The sequence below is a fragment of the Zootoca vivipara genome, chromosome 11, assembly GCF_965207765.1.
Source record: "Zootoca vivipara chromosome 11, rZooViv2.hap1.1, whole genome shotgun sequence".
Taxonomy (NCBI): Eukaryota; Metazoa; Chordata; class Lepidosauria; order Squamata; family Lacertidae; genus Zootoca; species Zootoca vivipara.
In genome coordinates, this window is record NC_142594.1 from 28,262,315 (window position 1) to 28,285,389 (window position 23,075).

Below are 23,075 nucleotides of genomic sequence, written 5' to 3' on the forward strand. Positions count from 1 at the left end.
AGTATAGCCTGCCAAATGGTGAAATGTGGGGCAGCCCCATGGTCATCATGGCAGCCGTGAAGCCACCCCAGAGCCAGTTGCCTTGGCATGGATGTTGACATTCCCCCGAAACCAGCAGTCTGGGAGTCCTCAACGCCGCATCTTGAGACCAGCTCAATAAAAGGACGAAGTGACCCAGTAGCAAGGATTGCCAGCATAAAACACAAATGCTGGAAGTACCAAAAAAGATGCTGTGGGCAGGGAAGAACCTTTAATGCTTTTATAGTTCAATAAAGAAAATCTACACAGTCAGGGCCAGATTTAGGTTTATTTGTTTTTTATCTTATATTTTGGAAATGTACATCCAGGTTTTTCCCCCCGTTTAAACTTTTCTGGGGCCCCCAAGAGAGTGGGGCCCTAGGCTATAGCTTGTTTAGCTTATACGTAAATCCGGCACCGTACAATGTGAACATCTTTGTCATTCCCCTGCAGTAAGCACTGAATGGACTCGAGGCTTAGAGACCAACAGCAACTGCTGACCCAGCCTTTCATTCTGGTGAGAGCTTTTGGTGCACGTGATGTGCTTTTCCAGGGAAACCACCTTTATACTCATTCATGGAGCTGTGAGAATTTTTTTCCAGTGGCCTGGCGAATGCTGTGTCTACAGTGTGCTTCCATACGCATGGGGCAGATAACACTCATTTGTGACAGGATCATTTCCCCTATATTTTTAGATGCATGCATCCTATTGCCTTTATGTGACGTGAACTTTTACGCACCTGCATGTTGTGTGCTCATGCATGGCCTGAGTGCCTATGTGCCTGCATTTCTGTGTGGTGTGTTGGAGTGACAGCTGTGGCCATGCCCACTTCAGCCACACCCACTTTTGCTTTGGTCACACCTTCTGTGTGGGCATGTGCCCACTCTGGGAAGTTGGCTGTAAAGAAGAGCTCTCTGGCCGAAAAAAGGTTGCCAACCCCCATGTGCAGTAAAGGTACCCCTGACCGTTGGGTCCAGTCGTGAACGACTCTGGGGGGCGGCACTCATCTCGCTCTATAGGCCAAGGGAGCCGGTGTTTGTCCATAGACAGTTTTTCCGGGTCATGAGGCCAGCATGACTAAGCCGCTTCTGGCGAACCAGAGCAGCGCATGGAAACGCTGTTTACCTTCCCGCCAAGGCGGTTCCTATTTATCTACTTGCACTTTGATGTGCTTTCGAACTGCTAGGTGAGCAGGAGCTGGGACCGAACAACAGGAGCTCGCCCCATCACGGGGATTCAAACCGCCGACCTTCCGATCGGCAAGTCCTAGGCTCCGTCTGATCCAAACCCATCTTTATATGCTGTATCAAACGACATGTTCAAATCTCCAAATGTGCTACACAAATTCATGCCTCAAGAGGCATACCTAGTTGGGATGAAGAATGCCCATTCTGCTCCAGAAGGTATTGCAATCAGAAGCCCGTGTGAAATTATTGTGTGAGGGCACATCAACTTTCACCTGTTTCTGGCCTGTTCCTCTGATTTCACATATTGTGTGCTTTTGTTTGCTCATTCTGCTGTGCTCAAAGCCTGTTTCTCTACCCCACACTGGTACAGGTGTTGTCAAGCACCTCGTGTGAGACATACTCCGTAGAATCATAAAGTTGGAAGGGACCACAAGGGTCATCTACCTTAACCTCCTGCAATGCAGGAATCTGAGCTATCCCAGATCTTTCACACCATAACAGTGCAGGTTCTGCACCAGGCCCGTTTGTCTTCTCCTCAGGAAGTTCTACTTTCATTCTCATGGTATTAACATATATATACCTATATATATATATATATTGCTAATTTCCCCCTATTTGAATACGGATTGATGGTTTTGATTATATCATTTTTAGCAAAACACTCCTGAGTGCCATTAGATGTGGGAGTGTATTATATAGAGAAAACCATCCCTTGCTGCACTTGTATGTTTGTTTATTATTATTTACAATTATTACATTCACTGTGCTAAAGAGAGGATGAGATTTATCCTCCTGCAATACAGAACCCTACCGGCACTAGAATAGCAGCAATGAGCACAATACAATCCGAGTATTTGCAGAGTGTTCTGTGGTTTCCCCCTCATTATTTGCACCTCAGTTCCTCGACACTCTGGGCAACGCCACTTGGCAGCAAGAAGCCCAAAGGTTCTGGTTTTATATGCATTGACAGTTGCAACTCCAGTGCCATAGGTGGTGACTGAAAGAGCCGTCCTTTTTGCAGGCTTTTTTTCCGCTGCTTGCTGGCCTGTTGCTGCATCTCAATATCGCTCTCAATGGAAACAGCTGTGCTTGGCGCTTTCTGCCTCAGACTAGATGCAGCTTTTCTTCTGTCCTGGGCCTGCTTCTGGGCTGCCTGGAAAGCAGGGAGGAAATGTCACAAAAGGTCAACATCCCTATCTAGAAAGCCTGCCTAATTTCGTTCTCTCTCTCTCACTCACACACATACACAACACTATAACTTGCGGGCATTCAATGAAGCAAAAATTTGGGCAGATGGAGGACATATAAAAGGCTACACTGCTTCACACAGAGTGCAGTTCAACTATGGAACTCACTCCCACAAGAGGCAGTGGTGGCCACCAACTTGGAAGGATTTAAAAGAGGAACGGACACATTTATGGAGGAAATGGCTACCAACCAGCCACAATGCTTGTTCCTCTTCCTCCACAGCTGGAGGCAGGAATGCTTCTGAACACTGGTTGCTGGAAACCACAGGACGAGTAAGTTTTCATGTGCTCAGTTCTGGCTTGCCAGCTTCCTATTAGGCTACTGTGAGAATAGGAAGCTGGACTAGATGGGCCTCTGGCACGATGCAGAGGGCTCTCCATATGTTCTTAGTTACGCAGGGCCGGCTCTAGGGGAAGGTTGGGTGGCGCCGCGCAATGGAGCCGCGCCCACCCACCAGCCGCGGCAAGAAATGGGGCGGGGGCGCCGGAGCGATCTCCGCACCACGGCGCCAGGGCACCCGACATGCTTAAGACAGCCCTGTAGTTACGTGACCCATGAAGACATTGCTCACTTCTTCTCAGCGGAGGCTGGTCCATTAGGACAAGTTGGGTGAGTCCATTAGGGTCAGTCTGTCCTCAGTCAGCCCCCATCTGCCTGTCTTCTTACTTAAAACCAATCAGAAGGCACTTCCTGTCATTGGCTCTGACTCTACCTACTGCTGGTCTTCTACTGGCCTTCTGCCCCACCAGTCCCAAGGACAACTAGCCACCACAACAACTTCTATCCCAACTTTCCTTCAGTTCCTCCCCTGATGTGGGGAACCTGTGCCTCTCTGTGTGTTGAATGGAACTGGTGGGAGTTGTCTAAATATTCTCTGTACTACTTTATACCATAAGGGTTCCTTAGAGGGGAATAAACCGGTTTAAAACTGAGTCGCTAGATTTCCTGAAGGCAACTTACCTCTTTCAACCACACCTGGCTTAGCGTTTCTTCTACACGTTCCAGAAAGGCACTGTGTGCAGCTCGTTGGCTTCTGTGCCTCTGAAGACAAAATCATTAAAATAATATAAGAAAACTACTGACGGGCATGGTTTTAACCAAATGGGGATTCACAGATATCAAACATCTTAAAACGAAAGGGCCTTGCTCCTCTGCAGCTAGGCTTTATAACAGAAGCATAGCCTGAAGGGAAGATACGTAACATTTACCGGCAAAAAAGGCTTTAGCTGCAATAATTGAATACCCATCCACATTGAATATCATACAGACACCCATTTACTAGTGAGGGTATGTAGTCAGCCTGTTACAAGGGTTTTTAATGCTAGTGCTTCACAATCGCCAAATGTGATGAGAGCCTGTCAAAAAACTTTTCCCAGCAGGCCTATCTCCTCACATATCTGTGGTTGCCTGTGAGGAGCACTGGCCTCAGCAGATATAAGCCTAATACTACTACTACTACTACTACTAATAATAATAATAATAATAATAGTTGTTTTTATTATTTATACCCTGCCCATCTTGCTGGGATTACCCAGCCACTCTGGGCAATTTGCAGCATATCTAAAAACATAATAAAAACATCAGTCATTAAAAACCTCCCGATACAGGGCTGCCTTCAGATGTCTTCTACAAGTTGCATAATTCTTTATCTCCTTGACATCTGAGGGGAGAGTGTTCCACAGGGAGGGCACCACTACTGAGAAGACCCTCTGCCTGGTTCCCTGTAACTTTACTTCTTGCAGTGAGGGAAGACCCTTAGAGGAGGACCACAGTGTCTGGGCTGAGTGATGGGGGTGGAGACGCTCCTTCAGGCATTCAGTACATGGCTGACATGAACATGCAAGGAGCTTGGGGAGAGTAGGTGCGAGCAAACTAGCTCTACGCCACCCCTGCTGTCCTCCATTTGCCTGGGAATAAGCCCCACTGAATTCAACAGGGTTTACATCAGAGCAGACATGGTTTGGACTGGGGTGTTAGCAATCCATTTATGCAACGGGGGTGGCAATGTTTGTGTTTTGGCGCTATTTTTCCTGCAGTGCAGTTTCTTGGCAAAGCCGAAGTTCCTGAAAGCCTCCATGGTGTGTGCTTTGTTTCAAGCGATTGAAGTCCCTTCGACAACAACAGGAAGCACCTCATCCAATCATCCACACAGAGGACTGGCAAGATTTGTACAGTGATATGATTTCCCACAATGCCTAAAAATATGCCATGTGTTTTTTAAATTTAAAAAACCAAGCTGAACGCAGAAGAACAAAAAGAGGGAGGAAGAAATAAAATAACAGAAAGCATAGGCTGGGGGCAGCAGTAAACACCTGAGATTATAGGAGGGACAGGGCACCTAACCAGCAGCGAATCATGGTGGGTCGGAGGGGCCCACTCTGAATCACACTAGGCCAGGCATAGGCAAACTCGGCCCTCCAGATATTTTGGGACTACAACTCCCATGATCCCTAGCTAACAGGACCAGTGGTCAGGGATGATGGGAATTGTAGTCCCAAATCATCTGGAGGGCCGAGTTTGCCTATGCCTGCACTAGGCAGGTGCAGAGTCTAGGAGACTCCAGAAGGCAGCTATTTCCTCCCTAGGGGAGGGAGGAGACCAGAAGCACCTCCTATTAGCCAAGAGACCACTGTAGAGTTGACACTGGGTGGGGTGGGGGGCTACCAAGGAGGCAGCAGATCCAGCTTCCAAGGAGCACACCGCAGCTGTCGCTGCCACTAAAGCAGCGGCAGTGGGCAATAATAATACTAATAATACTGTAATAATAATTTATTATTTATACCCTGCCCATCTGGCTGGGTTTCCCCAGCCACTCTGGGCGGCTTCCAACCGAAAATTAAAACAGTACATCATTAAACATTAAAAACTTCCCTAAACAGGGCCACCTTCAGTTGTCTTCTAAAGGTAAAATAGTTACTTATTGCCTTGACATCTGCTGGGAGGGCGTTCCACAGGACAGGTGCCACTACCGAGAAGGCCCTCTGTCTGGTTCCCTGTAACCTCACTTCTCGCAATGAGGGAACCGCCAGAAGGCCCTCGGTGCTGGAACTCAGTGTCTGGGCTGAATGGTTATGCATGCCTTGGAGGCCAGATCTGTTGCCCCTGTGAATTCTGCCACCCAAGGCAGTCACCTCACCTTGCCTCATAGGTGGGCTGGCCCTGCTTTGCAAGAAAGATCCCTGTCCATTGCTAAACCAGGTTCTGCATGAGAAAGTTGGATTCTGTGCTGCCCAGCAAATGCTGACACGTGAATACATGCATCTGTGATTATACCTACTTTGTGTAGCATCTAAGCAAAGCAGGAACAAATTCAAGCATTTACCATAAATGACATAATTTAAGTATGTTATTACCTAAAGTGATTAAAAATTCTTAACTGATATCTTTGTAGCTATAATCCAAAACTTTGTATGTGCATATGGGCATCCTCACCCAATGTCAGGGAGGTGCCCCATTCCATATGGGCCTCAATGGGGAACCTGTGGTCATCTAGAGGTTTTTGGATTCCATCAGCCCTGGCCAGTATGGCCGAATTTCAGGAATTATGGGAATTGTAGTTTGGCAACATCTGAAGTGTCAAAGGTGATCAGATGGATATCAGGGAATCAGATAGAAGCCTTACTAGTTACAATGGAACTTTCTTCCACATGTGTTAGTGCTTATAATTTAAGAGCATTTGCAGCTCAAGCGATATTAAACAGTAGGCAAGATTCTACATATGCTGTTACACTATTTGCCAACATGCATTTGAATCTCCAAGACTAGCTCAGGAAAATTACGCCTCCCACATTCTGAAATGTCTCTGGCTTGTTTCCATTTAAAACACAAGAGTCATTCATGTCTCATTAGGAAAAAGTCTATAATTTGTCAGAAAGCCCAAGCCGCTTCTGATCCCCGGGAAACTGGGTGAATCTGAGCCTGTTCTTTTCAGCCTGTAATGTAGCCAATGTATCCAAGGTTCTATGTTTTTTGCTTTTTCTATTATTATTTTTTACAAAGTATCTCCATATCTGATGGCGTAAAGCAACACACTGTCGTCCATGGCATTTTGCAAGAGAAACAGTTACAGTTTTCAAACAAAACTATAAATAGCAGCAGGCCTGCAAATATCTTCCTCTTCTACCTGTGACAACCTGTTTATGAGGCATACATTTTAAAAAACAACAACCCACAGCCTGTCTTCTAATTATATCACCTTAGGTTAGAATCTGGCTAGCTATCGGCTTTGCAAAAACTCCCAAGTACTCCAGTTAAAAAACAAAAAAACATTCAGGACACCCACAGATTTCTATTCCAAATATAAGCTCTGTGGAAGAAGATGTGAAGAAGGGAAGGGATTATGGAGTTCTGTACTAACTGTGAAGGAAACCGGTTTAGTAGGCCAAGGCTCCTTTGGCAGAAGTAACTTCGAATCCCACTTGAGTTCATGAGGCTTGTAGCAGGTGGTGAATCTCTCCTTGGATCTGGGCCCCCCCTTTTCTTCCGCAAGAGGATGGAGTCCGTGGACTGAAGGGGGACAGCAAACAAAAGGCAATTTGTGCTCAAAATCCGTATCGTGCATTGCTGCTGCCAGGGAAAGGATTTGAAAGCGCATGCAGCACAATCCTATGGTGTTTACTTGGGAGTAAGTCCCACAAGAGCCAATGGGACTAACAGAATTGCAGCCAAAGCAGCTAGTCAGTTTTAGGGGAGCCACACCGGTCTGGCTGCCCTGGGCGCCAGTAACCGCAAGGGGTGCCACAACAGTTATGCAGAGTGGAGCGTGAGAGGTGGGGTTTGTGTGTTCCAATTTTTAGCACTGCGCAGTGTTTTGTACTAAGCTTGGATCATAGAACAATAGGCAGGTAGGATCCTAGAATGCAACAACTGATTGGCTTGCAGGAGAAGACCAATCAGGCTCCAGGAAGAAGTTAATTAGCCTATTAGGCTGGTAGGATCGTAGAATGCAACAATTGATTGGCCTGCAGGAAAAGACCAATCAGGCTCCAGGAGGGAAGCAGAATCAGCCAATCAGACGGCACTCGTTGTGTAAATAATGTATATAAAAGCCAGAGGGGTTTTTTTTTGGGGGGGGGGCATTTCATTCACTGTTTTACAAGCTGCAATAAAGAGCATGAAGTCACTACAGGACTCCGAGTATATTTCACACTGGGCGACACAAAAATTTGAGAGCCCGATGTCTGCCACTGTGACTATTACTAGATTTTGGGAAGATTTATTAAAGGGTGCGATGTTGGATTACTGGTATGAAAGTGCTTGGATATTAGCTTTAGTGTGAAAATGTACATATAAATTGAAAGTAACTAGGGGACAGCCAGGGGCCTTCTCTGTACTCTTGTCAGTGCCTGGTAAAACAGTTCCATTTAGGCAAGATAGGTAGAACATCGATATGTTTTATTCTGGGGTGGGGTTGTTGTTTTTTGCTTATCGGTGGGTCCCCCCCCAAAATGTTTTAAATAGTTGTTTTTAACTTTTTTTACTGATAATTTCATTGTTTTACTCGTTTTGCAAACCGCATTAAAATTACTTGCTTTTATAATCATAGAATCATAGAGTTGGAAGAGACCACAAGGGCCATCCAGTCCAACCCCCTGCCGAGCAGGAAACACCATCAAAGCATTCTTGACATATGGCTGTCAAGCCTCTGCTTAAAGACCTCCAAAGAAGGAGACTCCACCACACTCCTTGGTAGCAAATTCCACTGCCGAACAACTCTTACTGTCAGGAAGTTCTTCCTAATGTTTAGGTGGAATCTTCTTTCTTGAAGTTTGAATCCATTGCTCCGTGTCCACTTCTCTGAAGCAGCAGAAAACAATCTTTTTCAAGTGCAATGCATATCTTAATAAATAAAGAATCAGTGGCCAGAGTTGCACCAGGCACATCATACACCTGTGCCTCTTGCTGTATCCCATTTACGTAACAGGTGGACACGTATTCGCATGGAGTTTTGTAAATGCAACAGCAGATGTTCGGCCTTCTGCCAAGTTTGCTGCTCCATAGATCGCAACCAGTTAGCATAGATGTTCAGTTCTGAACTCGTCTATCAGTGCCACTTACACATTCTCCAGAGCACCTAGCACACTGCTAAATGGCAGCAGCATGGTCAAATATGGCAAGTGGAATTCAAGTGGGGTGTACGAACAAAAGAGGAAAATTTGGACTGCCATAGCCCAGCTTCACAATCACCCGTTTGTAATGATATGTTGACTTTTGAGTGTTATAGTCAAATGAGAATCTTAGCATTAATGTTTTGTATTATAAATATGCCAGAAACTAACCTTTATTACTATTGTTCCCTAAAGGAAATAATGGCTGTTGTGAGTGCCAACTATTTAATATGTCTGCTTAATGAAGATTAATACTATCAGAGTCTAATAATAATAATTATAATTTGTTGTTGTTGTTACCTCACCCATCTGGCTGGGTTCCCCCAGCCACTCTGGGCAGCTCCCAACAGAATATTAAAAACACGATAAAACATCAAACATAAAAAACTTCCCTAAACAGGGCTGCCTTCAGATGTCTTCTAAAAGTCAGATAGTTGTTTATTTCTTTGACATCTGATGGGAGGGCGTTCCACAGGGTGGGCGCCACTACCGAGAAAGCCTGGTTCCCTGTAACTTCACTTCTCACAGTGAGGGATCCACCAGAAGGCTCTCAGAGCTGCACCTCAGTGTCCGGGCTGAATGATGGGGGTGGAGACGCTCCTTCAGGTATACTGGGCCGAGGCCGTTTAGGGCTTTAAAGGTCAGCACCAACACTTTGAATTGTGCTCGGAAACATACCGGGAGCCAATATTGCAACCCTCTTTCACTTCCTGGATAGCTCAGCAGGGGGTTGTACTACATGATGCTTGGGGTCCCTTCCAACTCCATGAGTCTATGATTCTATTACCGTATTTATTACAGGGATGATTAGCCCTTTTCAGCTTATGGAGGCCACATTGTCTTGTAGGCAACCTTCTGAGGGCTGCAGGCCTGTGGTAGGCAGGGCCAGCAACAAAAGTGGGGAGAGCAGCAGACATTAACGTTGTTGTTGTTGTTTAGTCGTGTCCCACTCTTCGTGACCCCATGGACCATAGCACGCCAGGCACTCATGTCTTCCACTGCCTCCCGCAGTTTGGTCAGACTCATGTTGGTGGCTTCGAGAACACTGTCCAACCATCTCGTCCTCTGTCGTCCCCTTCTCCTTGTGCCCTCAATCTTTCCCAACATCAGGGTCTTTTCCAGGGAGTCTTCTCTTCTCATGAGGTGGCCAAAGTACAGGAGCCTCAGCTTCAGGATCTGTCCTTCCAGTGAGCACTCAGGGCTGATTTCCTTCAGAATGGATAGGTTTGATCTTCTTGCAGTCCATGGGACTCTTAAGAGTCTCCTCCAGCACCATAATTCAAAAGCATCAATTCTAACGTTACCTTTATAGAATCTTAGAATTGTAGAGTTGGAAGGGACCCTGAGGATCATCTCCTGCACCCAACCTCCTGTGATGCAGGAATAGGCAGCTGTCTCATGTGGGGATTGAACCTGCAACATTGGCATTTTCAGCACCACGCTCTAACCAACTGAGCTATCCAGTGCAATTATACCGTAGGCTGCTAGACAGTATATAGTATACCAACTCATACACCCCTATCTATCCTCCACCCAAGTAAGTAAGAAGCATTATCAGATTTCAAGAACATATTTCAGCAAGGCAAGGAGGGTGTAAAGCAGTAGCAGGAGGGGGAAGCACAGGCTGGAGAGAGTTTTGAGAGCCACATCCCACACCACACCCTATGCCCAGCACAACACAAGCTTCCCAATCCAATTTATTACTATGATAACATGATGTTCAAACTATAATGTTCCTCTGATGCATGAAACGGGTGTCATACCTACCTCTGAAGATCAGCGAGGACTTACCTTTGCTTAAACCCTGGGATTTAAGCTTTAGATTCAGAGGGTCTCTGGCATAGCTGGTCACAAAATTCGGTCCATTTGGCTCATACTGCACAGGAAAAAACATGGAGAGGCATGGCAACACCTGGATTTGCTGGCAAACAACTTGGGAGCAATGCTTTGGCGCTTGTCATTCTTACTGCCCATTCACAGCAACTTCCTTGTGGATATAGCAAACAGGGTTATTTTACCGTATGTTCCGGCGTATAAGACGACCCCCAACTTTTCCAGTTAAAATATAGAGATTGGGATATACTCGTCATATAATAAATACGACCCAGCGTATAAGACAACCCCCGACTTTTGAGAAGATTTTCCTGGGTTAAAAAGTAGTCTTATACGCATGAAAATACAGTTTTGCCATGCTTCTATTTTTAAAGGTTTGTCAAGGGTTTTTTGCCTCCTGCTGTGGCACTGTACTTTTAAAGCAAAGGCTATACAAATAGATATACACCACACATTTAAAACACATGACTTTTCCCAAAGAATCCTGGGAACTGTAGTGTATCTTTCACATTATGACAATTCCCAGCATACCCACAAGTTACAGCTCCCAGGATTCTTTGGGTGGGAAATCATGTGTTTTAAATAGACAGTGTGTACATAGCTTGTGAGCTGTTCTACATTTCTTTCATGCTGCTGTTTTAATGGATTTATGTCCTGTATTTTGTTTTATTTATTTATGTTACTAGGGTGGGGTTTTTGTTTTGTTTTTTTGTATTGTTGTGTTTCAGTCTCGAGGCAACACCGGGGTCCTTTTATGGCACTACAGTGGTACCTTGGTTTAAGAACAGCTTAGTTTATGAACAACGTGGATTAAGAACGCTGCAAAACCGGAAGTAGGTGTTTTGGTTTGTGAACTTTGCCTTGGAATAAGATTATGTTTTGCTTCCTGTTGAGTGTGTTCCATTTGTAAATTGAGTCCCCCACTGCTATGGGAAAGCACACCTTGGTTTAAGAACGCTTTGGTTTAAGAACGGACTTCTGGAACGGATTAAGTTCGTAAACCAAGGTACCACTGTAGTCTTCAACTAGTGGGTGGCAGCCTGATTCAAGGTGGGTGGCAACAGGAGCAATCTGCAAATATGTGGTAAAAGACTAAGAAACGGGTCTCCAAATGCATGTTTGGGTTAAAAGTGGGTCATGGGTCTGAAAAGGTTGAAGACACTTATTTTAGCAGATTGCAAGGTAGGTTAGAGATTCTCTAAAATAAATAAACAAACAAGAAGTGATCCTGGAACTGGACAGAGCTCATTTCTTGCCACATACTCAGTTGTTAAACTACTTAGCTAACATCAATAAAACTGATTTGTAAACTTCTGAGGCTCTCAAAAGTCAACAGAAGACACACAGCTGTCGTTAATAATATACAGTCACTTCCTGGTTTAAGGCAGGAATAAGTTATCCAGTAAGTTTAGTAAGGAAATGCTAATCTTAGCTTTTCAAAGCACCTCAGATAATCATCTCCGTATACACATTTCTTAACTGGTTCTGCTAGTAAATACCTGCCCTTTGTTAATACCATAAGGTTCACATGTGAGCACATAAGCAGGGCCGTCTTTCAATGAAAAAAAAACTTTTAAGTCAGGTCTGAGGACCAATTTCTGCCTGGGACCACATTTCCTTTTAAGCAAACTGCTGCATGCTAGTGGTACCTGAGATGAGAGGAAAAAGTAAGAGAGCAACAAATCTAAAGTTTACCTTTGTATGGTAGCCTACTTCCTACATGCACCCTTCTCTGTCCTCCATTGAAGTAAGGGCTGAATAACATATTTCAGCCAGCCAGAAACACTCATTGGGACATAGGAAGCTGCCTTCTGTTGAGGAAGAAGACCATTGGTCCATCTAGCTCAGAACTGCCCTACACCTCTCTGCATCCTCCAGGCAAAACACTCAAGAAGGGTGCAGATCCAGTGAGGGGTTTTGCCTGGGAAGGGGCGAGACCTAGAAAGAGTCCTGAGGACCAGGTGGAAAGGCCTCCTGTCCTAGCTGCAACTTAAAAGTTTGGTGCGATAAAAGTAATGATACTGATTTTTTTTAAAAAATACCACATGGAGGGTTAGCCTGTTAATTTGTGTTGTGGTTGAATGGAGAAAAACAATGAAATGCATTAGAAACGATCGCATTGGACATTAACGTGCCTCTATAAATTAATTTAAGTCTCATGAAAAAATCCAGTCACCAACAGAGTACCATGATTGAAGATGAATATCCCAATGTTTAAAAAGTTTCTGAAGAGCCCTGAGGCTTCAAAGACATTTTCAAAGGCTAATACAGTATAACCACATAACCCAACTACACTATAAGGAAAAGATAAATGTGATCCACATCACTGAATTCATCTGACCAAAGCATTTGTTGCAATAGTGCCATCTTGTGGAGACACTAAATTCTGTTGCTTGTGTGTGTTTCTGGGTGGTGGGTACTTTATAGACACACCAAAGAGAAATGATGTAGCTTCTGTGTTATGTAGATAGAGATAGGCGAAACTGTCAATTTAGGGTTCTCTCATTTTCTCATATTTATTTTGGTTCTTCACATTAGTTTTTGGTTTTTTATGTCCTCATGAAAATTCATCAGCATTGTAGCATACAATTTTTCCCAATATTGACATTTTTGCAAAGCAGTATTCCCGTTGTATGTTATTTTCTCTCATGCTTTTATATGCATACTTTCCTCTAGTACATGCATTTTGGTACATATTCCTTGGCTGGAGAAGCACACCGCAAAAATTGGAGAAATGCAAATTTCAAAGGATGGCTGTGTTTTGATTCACGTATTATTTCGGGAAGTGTGAATTAGGTAGGTTCACCTTTTGAGGAGAATGGAATCAAGTCCCTATGTGTAAAGGCAGAAAGAAAACTAAGCTTTAAGGGTAGATTTCTAGGTGAGTTGAGGTAGATCACAAGGGTTTCTGACTTCTGGCTCCTTAAGAAAAGGATCAAATGAAAATATGTGCCTCACTCTGCTGAAATAATGAAAACTTGTGGGGGACAGACCAGGATTGAATTTCTGTGAGAAACCCACCCTGGAGATAAAAGCAAATTTCTGGGCTGAGCATGTTCTTAGAAGTAGCCTTTAGCCTTTTTCAATTCTATATGTACACCTGTCTGACTAAGCCACTGTGCAAACACTTGGCTCCAACTTGTAGATCTTAGAACTCCAGTGGTACCTCAGAAGCTCCTGCAGCCAATCGGAAGCCGCGGAAGTCGTGTCAGATGTTCGGGTTCCAAAGAACGTTTGCAAACCGGAACACTCACTTCCGGGTTTGTGGCGTTCAAGAGCCAAAACGTTTGACTCGCAAGGTATTCACGAACCAAGGTACGACTGTATAGTTAAAACAAACAAATAAATAAACCACCCCCAACAGTCCCTCTTGGCTGGTTGTTGTTGTTTGCAGGTTATTCTGCAACATGCCATTGACGCAATAATAATGCATTTGTGGTAGATTTAAGCTGTGGACCATCCACATATCATTTTGCTTTATTAGTTGCTCTGTGGAGCTTCCCGGATGTTAGTTACTACATAATAATAATAATATATACATATAATTATAATAATTATAATTATTGCTGTCTGGAGGGACAGTCTTGCACTGCAGCGCAATTAAAGCAGGAAAACAATCAAACAAACCTGGAACATTTGTGGTATGAAAATTTCAATGTTTTAAGCAAGAAGGTCATGGGACATGCATTAACTGGAAACAAAACGGTATGTCCACCCCAAAACTGTGTAAGCGGTATTGAAAGTGAGATTGTGCATAAATGTCCCAATACCACCCTGAATGCACACAAAAAAGGGACACCTGGGGCATCACAAAGTAGATCCCACAAGCCTTGAAGTCTACCCACACCTGGTGCAGAGCATTGCCTTGATCCCCCTCCCCAACAAAGGCCACCCTTTTCCAGTTGCCTCCATTCATATTTATCCTTCCCTTTACCTGTCTATGGTCGAATGGTTTTGGATCTTGGTATTTACTGCTCTTAAACTTTCCCATCTTCACGAACATTAACTGGGCTTCGTAGGGACCCACATGGGGAAACCTTGTAATGATCTTGGGCTCCTGTTCACGTTCCACGATGGAGAAAAATAAATTTGACCTTATCCTCTCCAACTCTTCATGCACTATGCTTGGGGGTGATTTCTTTTTCAGCTCTTTCGACTTTCCTCGCGGCTTCCTGAGAAGGCCTCGGGTGATATAAAGCCTGTAGCTGAAATCGGGAGGTTGCTTTAGGCAGCTATCCTTTTCCAGAGGGGCTGTGTGCGGCTGAGACACACTGACTCGATCTCGTGCAAAGGCTAACTCCAGATGCGTAGCAAATTTCCCCTTCGAATCGAAAGTACACTTCGATTGGTTCCCAGCATGGATATTGGGGAACATTCTGCACTCGCCGTTCTATGCCTAAACAAGGTAAAGAGGTAAAGAGGAAGAGGAATAAGAAGAAAGACTTTCGTTATTATTGATTTATCATACAAATTTGCTTTTCGTACAATTCTGCAGAAAACAGCTGTTTAAAACAACAGCAACAACCCATGAAAATATGCCCGCTGCATCGCTTCCTTTGGGCTGACAGAAGAAGTCACCCTTGAAACAAAATGGCTAGGTCTGGATCGAGACACATCAAAAAAGCATTTCAGTTAAACATGTTGTAAACTTCATTAAGGGAAATCACTTTTGCGAAAGACGGGACTCCACAGCGCCATCTGGTGTCACAGTGTTATAGCGCATATAAAGAGCTTTTTCTTTACGAACGTATCTGAGTCTTAAGTTGTGCTCAGGCAATGAGCAAATTGATGTTGGGGTTGTGGCAATACATGGTACCCAGAAAAACATCGCCACATACCTTTTTTTCCTTTTAAAACACCCTAACCCATCCAAGTTGAATGGTGAAAATAAGACTGCAAAACAAAACAAAGAAAAATGCAAATAGCTAGCTTGTATTCCCATATGCAGATATGTTCGCAGTCAGAAATTTATGCCTTTATAGAAGTATATCTGTACCGCCAAGATATCAAGGCGGTGTACATTGTTAATACACAAAACACCGTTTAGAAATATATTGAAAGTACAGGTAATCTTTAAGGTTACCGGCTAAGCAAAAATAAAAACCAGACAACTGCAAAGGCCTGTCAGCAAAACAAGTCTGCAAGAGACACCTGAAAGTCAATAGCAAGGATGCCTACTAAATCTCTCTTGGAAGGTATTCCAAAGCATGGGATCAGCAACACTAAATGTCCAGCCTGTAGTTCAGCCGGGTGGGCCTCTGCTGCATGGAGGAGTGGGAGGCGGAACAATTGACTGGACTCCTCCAGATGATCACAGTGTTTGAGCTTTATATTAAGGTATCTTGTGCCTAAGTTGTTCTGGGATTTGTATATCAGCCCAGGAACCCTGAACCTGGCATGGAGTAGGCTGTAAAGTACAAACTTGTTTTTTTAGAAATTGTGGTGAGAACTTTTGAAATCTTCCTTGGCTATTTACACAGTTCTCCCCGATATCATCACAATTCTTTTAAGTGTTGTCCTAGTTATTAATAACAGTAAAACTGCAACCTTTATAAAGGAGGCAGAGCTGAAGAAGCAAGGAGATTCTACTCACCCTCTCTAAAGCCAAGTCCTTTCTCAAGTGTTTCATGCCGGATCACATTTTCCCCTTTGCAGCCCTGGTTAGAGCAAAGCAAGCAGAGAGAGAGAGAGAGAGAGAGAGAGAGAGAGAGAGAGAGAGAGAGAGAGAGAGAGAGAGAAGGGTCTCATAACAGCAATGTTTGTTCTGGGAGATGTTTGTGCTCTTCTTTTTCCTTTCTTTTTTGTTATACAAAGAGGTTTGAATGCATAAATGTATTCAACCCATCTGGGTTGCTAAGAAACAGGACAATTCTTGCCTCAGGACTGTCATTCAAAATTCAAAAAGGGGGGGTGGGAAACAACCCTGAAAAGAGTGTCTCTCTTGGCTGTATAAAATGAGCTTGAAACCTAGCAACAGCTACACCAGTTCAAGGCTATTATTTCAAATGCTAGGAAACAGAAAAGTTCACTGAGGGAAATGCAACTGAGGGAGAACGAATAAGATGAAACAGGCCACTGAGTGAGACCCAGCACAAAGACAGTCTTTTTTATTCCTGTTCTTATAGGACAGGGGTAGGCAACCTAATCACCTTCTCAATCCAGCCCATGGACAGTCCGGGAATCGGCGTGTTTTTACATGAGTAGAATGTGTCCTTTTATTTAAAATGCATCTCTGGGTTATTTGTAGGGCATAGGAATTCATTCATATATTTTTTTTCAAAATATAGCCGGCCCACCACATGGTCTGAGGGACAGTGGACCGGCCCACGGCTGAAAAAGGTTGCTGACCCCTGTTATAGGGCAAGCTCTCTCCCATAAACAGTGGTACCTTGTGTTAAGAACTTAATTCGTTCTGAAGCTCAGTTCTTAACCAGAAACTGTTCTTAACCTGAGGTACCACTTTAGCTAAAGGGGCCTCCCGCTGCCGCCGCACAATTTCTGTTCTCATCCTGAAGCAAAGTTCTTAACCCGAGGTACTACCGGTATTTCTGGGTAAACGGAGTCTGTAACCTGAAGCGTCTGTAACCTGAAGCATCTGTAACCCGAGGTACCACTGTACCAGACATGAATCTAAGTGAATGTGTGAGCATGATATTAGCTCCTAATCATAAGGACTGATTTCTGTGTATTAAAGGTGAAGGGAATTCATATATCCGGCATCTTCAGACGTGTAAAACTGGGTGGTTCTTTTCTCCACTAGATGGCAGGGTATTACTTGCTATAGTAATAATAATAATAATAATGAAAAGGTTTAGAAAAACAACCACAAATAGTTCTGCAAAATAAATTTATATTTTTCTAACCCAAGGCATTATTTATTTACATCTAAATGAAAGCAGAAATATTGTGAAATGAATAAAAGCAAGAGGCAATGGCATCCAGTTTGGAGGAAGACGAAAGAAAGACAGAACGAAGTATTCCTTCTCCCTCACAGATGGATTGTTAAACCTCTCTGGGTGGGGATGTTAGCTCTGAGGAGAGAATGGGGATCTGCTAACAACTCTCAGCACCCCGAGCAAACTACAGCTCCCAGGAATCTTTGCGGGAAGCCATGACTGGATGGCCATCTGTCATGGATGCTTTAGCTGAGATTCCTGCAGGGCAGGGGGTTAGACTAGATGACCCTTGGGTCCCTTCCAACTCTACAATTCAATGATTGTTTAAAGTGGTACCATAGTGCTTTATATTTATGGTGTGAATGCAGCCAAGGTAGGCCCTGCAATTGCTACAAGATGCAAGCATGGGCAGGGAAATGGATGCAACTTTCTTGCCATTCAAAAGTCAGAGGTTTCTACAAACACAGATCCATCTTACATCCACAAAAACTAGAAGCAGATCAGATTTGAGGACACATTCCAGCCAGCCCAAAGTGTTCATAGAGGACTTGGAGCAAAGTTAGTCAGAGGTTTGGCCCGGTGACAGAGGTAGGGGCTCCAAAATGCCAGAGGTCCTTAGATTTCCCTCCCCCCATTGATGAAGCACTTGTGAAACTGAAATCCTTTCCCTCAACCCCCCCTCCCCCCAAAAAAGCCCTCAGAGGACAAAGTTCTGATGGAATTTTTTAAAACACACAGAAGTAGTGGTACTACTGCTCCACAGTCGCCATCCCATAACAGGAGGGGGGGGGACTAATTGTTGTTAATATGGTATAAAATTATGTGCCATTAAGTTACCATTAAATCAATTACATTCTCTTTCCCAAACTCTGAATATAATAGATTTGGATGTTCACAGGCTGTAGGTTAATTGGAACCTGCCGTGTATAAAGGATAAGCCACGGCTTTCCGGATATATTTACTGCATTATCATTCTATGTGTGTAAATAATTCAATCTGTTTCCTGTAGGCCCCCATCATCCTAGCACTTACTTTTCCTGATATTTTCTCCAACAGGTTTATATTACCTCTTTTTTTAAAAACTCAATTTCGCTGTGTGAAAATGCTTGACTACACAGACTTCCTCTCATTTCAAACAGCCATAAATTAAATGGGGTTACCTGATGAGTGCTCATTATCTCCTGAGGATACAGGATTAGGAGATTTTGTTACAGATAATTAAAGAGGATGTTTGCGCCATCTTCAGCTAAAAATACCTACAGCTTGGATTCTCAGGTTGCAATCAAGTTTGGGTCACCCCTTCCATGTTAGCTTAATCTATAGATTATACATTATTATATTCACTGGCAAAAACCCTACATTAAACTTACTGCATACTTAATACATTCTTCAATACATAATTTGTTTTTTCCATAACTACGGTAATTAAATAGTGGGGAGCCTGGTTCTCACTAGAGGTGCAAGTACTTAATTTCAGACCCTGGACATAATGATCCTAGGAGTCTATAAACCGTGTTGCAGCCTGAGGCCGTCAAAGTGAAGCAAAACAAGATAAAAACAAAATGCAGGGAATGACCGATTGGCATGCGTTCGATATGTGTCGTAGTGACCCGGAAGTGGCTAGGAAAGGGGGCAAAACTGGGAGTGGGGTGGGGTAGAGCAGGCTTATACACCTTCCCCCGTCACACACAATGACCTAGAATGCAACCCCCACACAAATAAGGGGTTGCCTGTACAGAAAACACAATTTCTAAACACAATTAAACCCATTTCAACAAACTCTAAAAACAACAAACCAGTGTTGTATACAAATGTTCAATTAATATTTCCTAATATTTCACACTTCTGGGACAGCCTTCTTAAGCAAAATGAACTTCTGCAGTAGGTGCCTATTCCAGAGGACTGGAACTGCCAACACTAAAAGCAGGATTTCTAGTGGGAAATTCAGAGGCACCTCTTGTTACAGCTTAAACAATCCCGTCATATCTCAGATTCAAGGCCAGAGCTATGAGAGATTTACTTTCAGAGTTCAAAAGTGTGATTTTTAAGGCCATATAGTCCTAATCCATATACTGTTAAAGAAATTGCAAATCAACTTGCAAATCAACCAACACGCAATGTTCCGTTTTCAGAGACTCCAAGATTAATCTATCGGTCCTTTAAATGAAAACAATACCAGATTAAAGAACTATGTATTAGTGATTTACTTATTTTAAAGTTTGTTTTGTTTTATCCCATGTTGCAATTTAAGTGTGGCGCCCAAGGCTCCTACAAATAAAGGTTTAATATCAACAATTAACATTGAACTAGAAAGTGACATTGAAAGCTGAAGCCAAACAGTAATATCCACCATAAAAGTAAGCAATAAAAAGTGTGAAATAGCAAACGCAGGAGTCAATCACTGATTAAAAGCTTGAGAGAATAAAGTTCCCTTCAGTCTGTGCTCAAAAGGTCACATGCTAGGTGGCAGTCAAGATCCCTGGAGAACCTATTCCACAACTGAGGAGTCACCACCGAAAAGGCCCTGCCTTCACGGGGTCACACCCTCCACAACTGAAGATAGTGGCACGGGATGCACATGCTGTTAATGACATAGAACGACCTACCTCTTCCCACCTGTACTGTAGATCCTGTGCCACATGGTGATTCCCTATAGCAATGGAGGGTCCAAATTCCTTCTTTGTCAACCTGAAAACAGCAATATGTCCTAATCAGTTTATGCCAGAGATGGAGAAATTGTGGTCCTCCAGATGTTGTTGGACTATGCTTTCCAACATCCCTGAGCATCATCCCTGCTGTCTGGGGTTGATGGGAGACGGGGTCAGCAAAGTCTGCAGGCCGACAGGTTTGTTCCCTTCTTCTGTTTTTCTGCTTTGGCAATGGGTAGCTCCAATCTTGCCAGCCTCACTGATTTCAGAGGTATAGAATTAGATACAAGATGGAGTCCTATGTAGGGTTAAGCCGGGTCACTGTATGCCATATCAACATCAACATCATCCATCATCATCACCACCACCACCATCATTAAAATCCTCAAAAGTCCACACCAGGTCATGAAAAATAAAACTGTAGGAATATTGTCTCTGTCTTTAAAGTGGCAGCTAGACTGGTGACTGGGAGCAGCCGCCGAGACCACTTAACACCGGTCCTAAGAGACCTACATTGGCTCCCAGTATGTTTCCGAGCACAATTCAAAGTGTTGGTGCTGACCTTTAAAGCCCTAAACGGCCTTGGTCCTATATACCTGAAGAAGCGTCTCCACCCCCATTGTTCAGCCCGGACACTGAGATCCAGCGCCGAGGGCCTTCTGGCGGTTCCCTCACTGCGAGAAGCAAAGCTACAGGGAACCAGGCAGAGGGCCTTCTCGGTAGTGGCGCCCGCCCTGTGGAACGCCCTTCTATCGGAGGTCAGGGAGATAAACAACTACCTGACATTTAGAAAACACCTAAAGGCAGCCCTGTTTAGGGAAGTTTTTAATATGTGATATTTTAATGTATTTTTGTATTTATTGGAAGCCGCCCAGAGTGGCGGGAGAAACCCAGCCAGATGGGCGGGGAAAGCAAGACACAGGAAAGCTTGTCTTTTAACAAAATCTGTGGGAGAGGCTTAAAAGGGATCACTGTACCAGGTATTTAAACCTAATGATTGTCTGCAAAATCTCTCTTTATGCCACTGGAAGGAAAAAGCAGGCCAAGGGGAACATTTTGTTAATCAGGTATGTTAAAGTTTATATACTCTTGCAATTCAAGGGACACTGCACTGCCCATTGTGGCTACTGCTGAGATTTATACATTTATTTACAGTAACTTCAGTTTTCCTACAGGCTGCATTATCAATCAGAGTTGTGGACAAACTTTTCCCTTATTGGCAGTGCCTCGCTATTGGGCGGAAGTTAATCTGGAATATTAGTGACTCATGCTGGAATTCAGAAAATATCAAGGAAGCTTGGAAATGAAGGAGATCATTAAAGTTCCTACCTATCTGCACTCTTTCCCTGATCCCCCTTTCCCTCTGACTCGGTTGCTTTTAGAACACATACATTAATTCTACCTTTGTCTGCATACAGAAACGAAAGACACTCTAACAACTCCCATTGGATGAGACGCACAGCCATGCAGGCGAATGGCTCAGATCATGACGCTGCTCAATGATGTAGGGCTCCTTCCACCCGGAAGCGTGCCTGTGATCTCACAAAAGCCGATTCATGACAAGCAACCCAAAGGAAGATCCATGCGTGACCTCACAAAGGACAGCTAGGAGATCAGACCTTCCAGGCACTTGTTACTCTAGCCAGGGGTGGCCAACTCTGAAGAGACTGCGATCTACGCACAGAGTTAAAAATTGGCAGTGATCTACCCCCCTTAGGGTGTTCAGGTCAAAGTTGTTAAGCTTTTTTTTTATGGAGGAGGAAAGCCTCGTTTTTTAGGGGTTCAGGTCAAAGTTGTTGAGATTTTTTTAGGAAGGAGGAAGCCCCATTTGTTAGGGGTTCAGGTCAGGGTTGTTGAGCTTTTCTGAGGTGGGAAAGTCCTGTTTTGGGGTGTGAAGGGCTAAAATGTTGAGCATTTTTTAGGGGAGCCAAAGTTGTTGAGCTTCTTTGAGGGGAGCCAGTGATCTACCAGTGATCTACCACAGACATCCAGTGATCTACCGGTAGATCACGATCTACCTGTTGGATGTGCCTGCAAGTCTAGGCAACTCCAAAACATTTTGCTGCATCTTTCCTCCTTCCGGATACAGAAGCCAATCAGATTGGCAATTGAATCTCCACTCAACACAGACAACTGGACATCCTTCTCTACCGTCTTCTCTAATCCCGAACCATCCCTTTTATATTACTGATCACCAAGAGGTGCTTAATACTCTTGAATGAAGTACATTATAAGGATTCACCCTTAAGAAGCAGCTCTGAAGTGACCTCTCCGGGGCGCAAGCCTGGGCAGTCTGTATGGAAGTACTGGGCTGCCCAGGTGACAAGACCCCCTTGCCGATGTGATCCAAAGGAAAGCAGAGCAATATGTTTGGCACCAGCTTGGCTGCAGGAGTTGCTGGAAGGAGTGTACCATCCAACAGTCTTAAGGACTCCACTCCAAATTTGTGTAGGGTCTACTCCCTACTCTTTTCTTCTCCCAAAGATATCCTGCAAGACAGCAGAAGTTTAGGATCAGAATTTCCCTTCTCTTAGATGAGCTCCCTTTCCAGGTTGACAAGCCCCATCTACTTCTCACTTCCCTCCATAGGAGCCAGTTCCTAGGGGCTGAGGTCGCTTCACACACACCCTTAAATATTTGAGGGGTCTGGGAGCTCCCAAAGTTGATGGGTATTGCCATTCAAATGGTGTGCATGCACCATGTGTTGTGATCAATAATATGGGGTGGGGCTTACCTGGGTCCCCCCAATATTTTATTCAAGTTGGCAAGCACCCTTGCTTCCCTCTACAGCACATGCAGAAACTGCCTTCTTGATCATTGGACCCATTTGAAATCAGCCTCTGGAGCTGAGTGCAGTTAAACCCTGGCTCAGATTAACTCCACAGACACATATAAGAAAAAGCACATATAGGGTTTTGGAACATATTCCCAAATATCGGTTTCCTCTCTCTCCGTTGTTTATTTGGCTTGAGACCAGGTTGGAATTTCACAAAAACAGGGCCAGATCCAAAGAACTGTGGGCGGAAGGGAAATAGCTTGCTAGCACTGTTCCCTGAACACTTGTGCAAGAACTTAAACGAGAGTCCAGCCCTGCAATTGCTACACAGATAGGCTTAGGTACTTTGGGAACGTGGTCC

General features: G+C 44.1%; 1 protein-coding gene across 1 annotated transcript; it reads right to left on the minus strand.

Annotated features, from left to right (window-relative positions):
* Positions 1-297: 297 nt before the first annotated feature.
* Positions 298-16,204, minus strand: C11H7orf78 (chromosome 11 C7orf78 homolog). The gene is made up of 6 exons (XM_035130119.3): positions 15,988-16,204; positions 14,329-14,790; positions 10,353-10,437; positions 6,812-6,960; positions 3,415-3,495; positions 298-2,359 (listed from the first exon to the last, which is right to left on the minus strand). Exons 2-6 carry the CDS (start codon positions 14,767-14,769, stop codon positions 2,090-2,092), a joined length of 1,026 nt encoding a protein of 341 aa, XP_034986010.2. The 5' UTR covers positions 14,770-14,790; positions 15,988-16,204; the 3' UTR covers positions 298-2,089.
* Positions 16,205-23,075: the final 6,871 nt, after the last annotated feature.

Excerpts from the sequence above, each read along its gene's own strand:
- C11H7orf78 (XM_035130119.3), bottom strand. The coding sequence starts at position 14,769 with ATGTTCCCCAATATCCATGCTGGGAACCAATCGAAGTGTACTTTCGAT. Across the intron at positions 6,961-10,352 it reads ATCCCAGGGTTTAAGCAAAG|TCCACGGACTCCATCCTCTT; the intron begins GTAAGTCCTCGC and ends GTCCCCCTTCAG. Across the intron at positions 3,496-6,811 it reads CTAAACCGGTTTCCTTCACA|AGGCACAGAAGCCAACGAGC; the intron begins GTTAGTACAGAA and ends TTTTGTCTTCAG.